General features: G+C 35.9%; 1 protein-coding gene across 4 annotated transcripts in view; it reads left to right on the top strand.

The window, feature by feature from the left end:
* Nucleotides 1–2,966: 2,966 nt before the first annotated feature.
* The window catches only part of LOC117160173 (RNA-binding protein 24), a 28,555-nt gene continuing 22,746 nt past the window's right edge, over nucleotides 2,967–8,775 (top strand). The window contains exons 1-3 of one of the 4 annotated variants that reach the window (XM_033340734.2): nucleotides 2,967–3,354; nucleotides 6,222–6,438; nucleotides 7,906–8,311. In XM_033340734.2, coding sequence (XP_033196625.1) covers nucleotides 8,039–8,311 — 273 coding nt within the window. In that variant the 5' untranslated portion in view covers nucleotides 2,967–3,354; nucleotides 6,222–6,438; nucleotides 7,906–8,038. Of the gene's footprint in view, nucleotides 3,355–3,873; nucleotides 3,949–6,221; nucleotides 6,439–7,905; nucleotides 8,312–8,775 lie in introns of those variants that run through there. The other 3 variants (XM_033340725.2, XM_033340757.2, XM_033340740.2) reach the window with 3 other exon arrangements.

The raw sequence follows: 8,775 nt of genomic DNA, 5'->3' as shown, positions 1-8,775 counted from the left end.
AAGTGTAAAACCTATACCTATACACACATGCTTGGTTATTTTGAAACTTGATGTATGAATAGGGGTAGACTCGATACACTGACACAGTATTGCGTGCGTGATTATGCAATAAGCAAATAGGAAACGATCGACTTCCTTCACGGAAGCGTTAACTCTTTTTCGAGGAGGGAAAGGGATGTCGATATTATCAGGACAATGTGCTAACGAACATAGTTCCTCAGAAACGGCGTAGATTATCTATTGCACAAATTTGCAAGTTGCCAAAGGATGCCAATGTACACGTTATTTTAGTTCATTTAATTAATTTCCATTTTATATAACACGAGCCGGGGATCTTCTGCATATTACTTATTATTATTGTTATCATCGTTTGTATTCTGGTTGTTCTCTAGAAAGTGACTGATTTGTTTTTTAAAATACAACAAACTTACTATGTTTTAAGATATTGCATTCGATAGGCTGTTCATCCTTATCTATGCGATCAGATTAGAGTGTGTCTCCTTAAGTCTAAATATATACCGGGTGTCAGGGTTGAACGCCCTGGGATTTCCGGTCTCCATCGTGCGTACTTTGATTTTCCGTTTTTTTTTTCTACTTTCAGTATAAGCACTTTTGCTCTCTTCATCTCCTGTCACTATTCCTCCCCCCACCTTTTTCTACATCGCTCATACTTTTTTCCACGCGAAACCTAATAGCCTTGCATCCTCTAGGACACTTCAGGACTATTTCCTGCGTATCGGACAAACCGGATGAGAAACCGCAAATGTAAAACCCCACAGAGTATTTTAGTAAAACGATAAAATATTGCTACCGTATATATTCAAGAAACAATTATTGTAGGACCAATTGGATGTGAATAGAAGTACATATAGTACAGATCTACGAAGTTTCAATTTATATTTGAAAACAATGTGAACCATAGAATTTTCATAAAAATATAAACTGATCTTTTCACAAGATCTTTATTTTATATTCCACGTTTATTCTCTGTTTAGCGTGTTATCTCATCCTTCCGTGTATTTTACATCTTATTGAACATTTTTATGCACATTTGTAGCAAGATTTCTTTCTTACAAGGTGTTACTATTTGCGAGTATATCTATTAGTATACACGCGTGATCAGTAAAGTAGTTTGATCTAATGAATTTTGTACAAACAAAATGTACGTTTTTTATTGTGGTTAATACACGTAATAATTATGTATTATAATTTTAGCCGCACGTTCTTATTACGTATTCAGACAAATTTGCAAGAAAAATTAAAAGTGTCTACTGGAATGCGAAATATTATAAATATTTGAAAATGTGTCGAAGAAACACCTCATTCCTAAACAATAAGTGTCGGTTTATCTCTTGGAGCCGTACGTCTCGACGTTTCTCAAGGGTGCACCTCATCGAGTACGCAACGACGTAACAACGTACGTAAGTATACCTACGAAATATGTTTTGGACACACGCATTTTGAACTTGGTGTACATGCATGTAGAGGCGAAAAGACTCCTTCTGTGTGGTAAATGCACTACACTCTGGCAAGAACCCCGGTCTCGTGTATGGGGGACGACAGAGAAGAGAGACAGCTGTGGGGCAGCTGGCAGCGCGTGCCACAAACCTATGGGGTCTCCTTCAAACGCAGACGACGATGATATCTTATACGTACTTCGTGACACGTAACTACGGCAGGTTTCGAACAATGCTACACACAGAGGTAACCGATTGTGCAAAATCGAAGAAGAGATTGGTTAAATTATCTTTGCCGCAATTATCTATGAGATCCTTTAAAAACATTACTTTTGTCTGTTTATTTCTGCGGACACCTCATACATATATGTATATTCAATGTTTTGGAAGTTGTTATTCCATATGAAACTGACTATTTTGTATAATAAATAATATTAAAATAGGGTCATAAAGAAGGACACTCAGAAGCATTTGAAGTAATAAAAGTCAAATGAAATATAGTTTTGAAGTTACAAACACCGTGTTTAAAAAGATTCCTATTGAATTAAATCGAGAAAGCTTTTATTCCTCTTTTCATTATTATCATTATTAATTGTTTCTTTTTTAATTTGTTTCATTCTCTTATGGAAAGCAAGGATAAGGAACTGGATATTGTGTGAGATTGAACGGGATGTTAGGCTTCCTTGAAAGTTTTTCACCCGCTCCGAAGAAAAGAGATCAGCGGGTTCAAAGCCTTCGAGGGAGCGTTTTAGCCTAGTGAACATCTGCCGTCGCCTGCAACGATAATAATTCGAACAGCTGATACTCCTCGACGGACCACCGCCTTGCCTCGTGGATCCTGTAGGATCATTTCGGATTGGTATTGCTATTTTCCAACGCTGTCGCAAATGCACCAATGCCACATTGTCTCTAAATTTTGTTACATTTTAATTTCGACATTGCTAAAAATACGTTAGTCAGTAGTAATTAAAAGAAGAAATAGGTGGCAATAATGTGATTGTATGCATAAAAGTTAACCCACAATGTCTTTTGTTTGCTTTTCTATCCATTATAACAGCGTGAATAATGGTGTCATAAATTTTAAAAAGAGAATAAACGAATGCCGCATAGTTAAAGTTATATCTCGTGCTGTATGAGTAATTACAAATGGCGTAAATGAAAATCAATTTTATCTCTATTTCTTTGTTCTATTCTCAAGAATGGGAAATCATCAGTAAAACGTATAATTATCAGAAAGTAAAAACATAGGATCTTTCATTTCAATAATAACACGAAAGCTTTTAATCCACGGTTAATTAGCATTTAAAATCCCTCTACGAGGTAAAATGACGAAAGATTTGTCAACACGTCGTCACTAACTGATTTTACTTTTTGCATCTCATTCGTGTCTCATTTGGTCGTCGTTGCGCTACGCTACTGGTACTACACAATAGTGGGGGTTTGAGTGGACCAATGAAATTACAAATCGTCGAAGAACCCGACGAACTGGCGCGCAGCACGGTAACTGCAAACTTAAAGGCAGTTCGGTACTCGCACGTGGGCCTTCGTTCGTGTCGGATGTGTGCGTGTACAAAAAATTGTCAGTTGTAAAGTATATCGTTCGTTACGTACTTACGTGTCATCAAAAGTGTTTCGCGTTAATATTATCAGTTCATTAAACGTGTCAGATTTCGGGAAATTCTCTCCCATATATAGTAATGAATCAAATTTTTTCCTAACGCGAACGGCTGTTGAACGTGTGCACTTAATTTATAACGTCGATTTTTATCATCAACTGATAATTGCACTGCTGGAAGGATACCTACGTTATTGGTGTGAATATCTTCCTGGTGTTTTTCATTGGGATTAAAAAGCAACGTTCCAGTGCATCAGGTGATAGTGCTTCGAAAAATTAAAGGTGCGTATTGAACATTTACGTCGCTTCTATACAAATATTCCGTTGGAGTTTCGATTACTCAATCGTGTTGAAACATATCCGATATTTTGGCTCTTCGATAACATAATTATGGAGTTACTAAGTAGGCATTGCATAGCACAATACCGTTACAAATACATATTTTGATGTAATTGTTTATTCGCCATTGTTATATGTCAATATTTCTAAAAAATAATTTGTTGGAAACGTTATGAAAGGTTTTCTTGCATGTACAATGCTTTAATGAATTTAGGTCGATATTTGCAGTATGAATGTTTGAATATTCCCATATTGTAATATCATTTTAATAAAGTAAGCGAAATGGGGCAAGAGATTATAAAATATGTCTAGAAAATACTGTTTATCCGATGGCCAAATGTTTCGGCGAGGCCATCTTGCGTGTTCGTAAAACGATCTGCTTATTCTCTCGGTCGCTCCTCTTTCACCCCCGTTGCAGCGGTCTCGTCGCGACAAAGGGGTACACGACGACGGGCACGTGTACCACAACGTTTATTAATAAACCTCGACGTCGGCTCGACGATTTCTCTTTAGCAGAAGGCCTGGAAACGTGTGCAGGTGATTACAGCCGTCTGGCGTAAATGAACGGAGAATCATTATTTTTTTAAATTTCTTTTTCTGACTTTTCGATAGATACGTTGCTTCAGGATATACAATATTTTTTACCAGAAAAAGAAAATATATTTTTATTTAAAATTGTAATTTTTTATGTACAATACAATGATACGTATATTTTATAGGAATTTTTATATAGAAGAAATGTATAGAAGATTTATATATAGAAGAAATAATATTATGTAAACAAAGTGTAGCGCAATATTAAAATTAAAATAATGATCGCGTAATAAGGTCACTAATTGGAGTGTCATCGTATTGCTTATATATTATTAAATATTCCATAAAATAATTTGATTTGAATATAAGTTTTATTGTTATTAGAAAAAGAATATATGCTTGATATAAGAATCTAAAATATAATCTTCATCCAGTAGAAATCGTTTTTGAAGAATATGTATAGTATTCTTGCATTTCAAGAATAGTAGCAATTAAAATTGCATGGTTCTGAGTATTTGTAGCATATACATTTTTCAAGACCGTACACGATCATTGTCAATTGCGTTTCAACAAGTCTTCTGATATAGAACATAAATAATTTAACGATGCTTTTAATTCTATGCACTCTTAAGAGATACAACATTTAGAGTTACAATAACATCTCAACCAACGTGTTAAAAAAAGAAATTTCGTATATCCAACTGGTAATGGTATCGTTTGATTCACGTTTAAAAAGTTTCTTTCTGCAAAGTTTTTTCACGGTCCACGAGCAAAGCCGGGCATCGTCTCGTGTTTTCTAAAACTCTGGCCTTTGCGACTTTGGCCGAGAAGATATTTTAGTGTGTTTCGTCGAGCGCGTGGCAATCGGCCAGTGTCGAATGTGCGAGGCTGCACCGTGATCAGAACACAATTATATGTAGTTGAGACTTTCTTTAGTTGTATCGAAACTATTTCTATGAAATTGCTTCAGTATTACTAATTCTAGATTTTAATGCACGCGTATCTTTTTTTCTTAAGTGACTAATTAATATTCAGATACTATTATGTATGTTATTTTCACTTGAATATTATTTTGACCTATTTTCTTCAGCTTATGAGTAACGTTTTATCTACTATATGATTGATAAATTTAATATACTAAAATTATTAATAGCATAAATTATTTTTTTGATTCTATGAAACATATCAGACGTTTATTAATGATCTTATTTTCAAATAGAGTAGTAGGATTAAACATATCTATGCACGACACAGATCTTAGTTATCATGCTCTAGGTACAGTTGTTACAGTGGCCGGTTATACTACTTGAAAGGATGGAACTATTTTTTCCGATGCTTTATACATGTCATAATGATTTCTATTAAAAGGAAAGTGCGCGAAATACATATTTACAATGTTAATGCACGTAGCTTTCAAGTATATTATACGAACGAGCGCATATTTTTTCTTGCTTTATAAAAATCAACTGATTTATAAGAATCTCGAATTGCTGATATTACTTTTTATAGAATCGTTTTACTCGACTCGGTGTGAAGATTCTTGTGCACTGAACCAAATGCACAAACGTTCCCGTTTTAAATAACTTTCTAATTTTGAATGTTACCCAAGTAACATTCATGGATATTCTACAATATCTTCTTCTTCTAAGATTTTCTATGTTTATATTGTTAACAAAACGACCTCTTGTTATTTTCATTATTCGGTTGGCCTTTGACAGTTATTTTTTGTACACTTTCTATAAATTATAATTATATATTAAATAATTGTAACTTAAATTATAATTATATATTACATAATTATAATTTTTATTTAAGTTAGAAATTCGATATAAAATTCAAGTAGTCTGTTGTTATTGTTGTAACGAAGCCAGCAAATATGTAGAAGACAACAGACAATCAAGTGTTTAAATGATAACAAAGTTGAGAATATTCCATGTTTGAATTTCTATTTTTTCAAGAGATTCAGTTCTTGTAGTATTTGTACGAGAACCGGGATGTTCGAATTGTATAGGCTATACTAACGTGCCTGTTATCTGAACTTGGATCTTCGAAGCACACTTGTGCTGGAGGAATACCTAAAAATTCTCGCAGCCGGCTGTCGAAATCTCATTTGCTAGCGTATTCAAGAAGAAAATTACAAAAATGTTGGAATTGTAAAAATATAGTATTTATTAACTATGTACGTAATACGGTCGTTGCTTCCACGGTAACTGAATTCAGAAAAGCGGCCTTTATGCTCGACCGAACGTCCCAAGTGTAGTTACGTTTGGTTCTAGGATGAGGAAAGAGGGAGAAAGAGTGAAAAAGAGAAAGAGCAACGATGGTGGTGGAGGAGGAACCCAATGGCAATACAACAATATGATTATACGGCGTGCTGCACCGGTTTTCTGCAGCAGCTGCCGTCGTTTTGGGGGATCCGACAGAACAGACGAGGAAGGGCCGTTCTGGCGAAGTGGTGCACTGTCACGAACGGTGCTGGTAGTAGTAAGGCAGGTGGGGTGGGGGTTGCAGGGGTAGAGAAGGGGATCAGGAGAGAACGTAGGGCCCACTTCGCAGGGCCTGTGCCTGGTGTTCACAATATGAGTGTGAGAAAGAAGTGGAAGAATATGGAAAGGAGGAAAAAGGAAAAAATGCGCAAGAGAAAGAGAGACGGAGGAAGGGAAGGAAAAAGAGGGCCCCTTCTGTAGACCTCTGTTTCTATCCTTGCCTGCAGCATTGCAGAAACTCGAAAGCCGAGCCACACGAAAAATACCCTCCGTACTAGCTAGGTTCGGCCCGGGCAGTTTTGCTCCTCACAAGAAGTAAAACTGGCTCCCTTTTCAGGCCGTTACCGAGCCTTGAATGGAGGTCAGGGTCCCTTCTCTCCTTGCCCTTTTCTTTTTCTTCAAGGTACCCACCTTTCCGCATCCTTCTTCTTTTGGCACTACACCAGTGGTGCCTGTTTCTGTTCTTGTTCCCGGCGGGCTCGCCGGTTTTTCCCGGTGTACGGGGGTCCCGCTTCCGCGCAGAAGGGGATTTTTATCTGTTCTCTTTATATGCACGAAGGAATTATCGATTCAAGGGAATTGAGAGAAGAGGGTAGAACAGTACTTGGAGTATCGGGATAAGAAGGGGAGAAACAGTTTACTTTAGTCTTTCTCTCACTGTCGTGCAATGTAGGATACATGAAATCTTTTTTATATGAACGTAAATCCTTGTATGCCTGTGCACGTATGTTTATGCATTTCACGAAGATCATGCGGGGCGATGCGATTCGTTGGAGGGTCGTCCATCACGGGTATCGAATTCTAAACGCGTACTTTCTGCTTTTCCCTTGTTCATATCGCGCCCCGTTTCAGGATGTTTCAGTCTTCTCGTAGGATTTTATTGATTTTGCTTCTCTTCGGTTGCAATAAAATTGTATTTCATGCATTTTGTATTTTTAACCATGTATGTCCAATTTTATCAATTTCTCTCAAGTCTTAGCATAATAGTTATTATTATATATGTATTTTTGATGCTATTTTTATTCGTTTGTATTTTTAAAAAGAATTTCATTATTAAGTATTTCTGGAGTATCATGACTAGAAAGCCAAATATGTTCGCAAATGCAAAGAAAATTTATCGCTTTTCGTGTTTTAGTTGTGAAAATTACGTCAGAGATAACAGTAACTGATACTTAATAATTAATGACAGTAATACTTTGCATAAACGTACAGTAGTTATCTTTTCATCTTAGAAAAAATTCTCCTTTTTTACAGCGCATAAAAAATAATTACTCTCTCAATGAATACTAAATTCTAATAAAAAATATTTTTTAAGGAAAGGGAAGGAAATTTATAATACACTTTCTTTATGTCATAATATGCTTTTTTTAAAGAGTAGTGTAGATTATATTAAAAGAAGAATGTTTATCGAATTAGAACGTCCTACTGAGAGAATTAGTACTTAATAAAAATTTGAATTTCTTTTCAATTCTAGATAACCAGATCGTCAATCGTCTAAATGGTGTTAAGCCTGTGACGTAATTAACGTTGACCAAAGTATCACAGAAGGTGTCAAAATTGAGCAAGTCGTCCTCCCGTCCGGCGGTGATCTCGCCAAAATTTGGAGGATGTTGATGCCTGGTGCCGCTGGTCTCAGTGCCGTCGGTGCGGTTGGCGCTGTTGGGGCGCCAGGGCCGGACGAACTAGTCTCGGGCCTTGGTGCGTTAGCTGGTACTACGCCTCAACAAAAAGATACTACTTGGACAAAACTTTTTGTCGGAGGTTTACCCTACCACACAACTGACAAAAGTCTCAGGGAACATTTTAACGTATATGGTGATATCGAGGAAGCCGTGGTCATTACCGATAGGCAGACTGGGAAAAGTAGAGGCTATGGTTTCGTAAGTATCGTAAATAACACATTCTATTTATTCGATATGTTTCTACTTTTCCTGATTCATAGCTGTTGTTGTGAAATGTTTTGACTTTGTGAATAGTTTAGAGTGAGTAGCTTATGTATATTTTTATTTGTACCATTGTTAGTAATATCAAAGGTATATATGTACTAAATCTTGACGATCACAAATCTTAACAATTTTGCAGCATAAGGTTTTACAATTAAAAAATGAAGCTACGAGGAACGATAGAATTTAATTTTTAGTTATTTATAATCAAAATGATTTTGTTTGAAAAATTGTTGTTTTAACAAATGTATGATGTCATTCCTATGTAGGCATTATTTTTGCAGTAATTTTTGTTTTCAATAATTTTATACCCATAGGATTATATATTTTTACGAACTTTCATTTAAAATATAAACTCGAAAAGATTCTTCAACCGCCGTTGACCGTTGGAATAAACATGT

This window comes from Bombus vancouverensis, chromosome 5 (genome assembly GCF_051014615.1).
Source record: "Bombus vancouverensis nearcticus chromosome 5, iyBomVanc1_principal, whole genome shotgun sequence".
Classification (NCBI taxonomy): Eukaryota; Metazoa; Arthropoda; class Insecta; order Hymenoptera; family Apidae; genus Bombus; species Bombus vancouverensis.
This window is presented reverse-complemented; position numbering and strand designations above follow the sequence as displayed.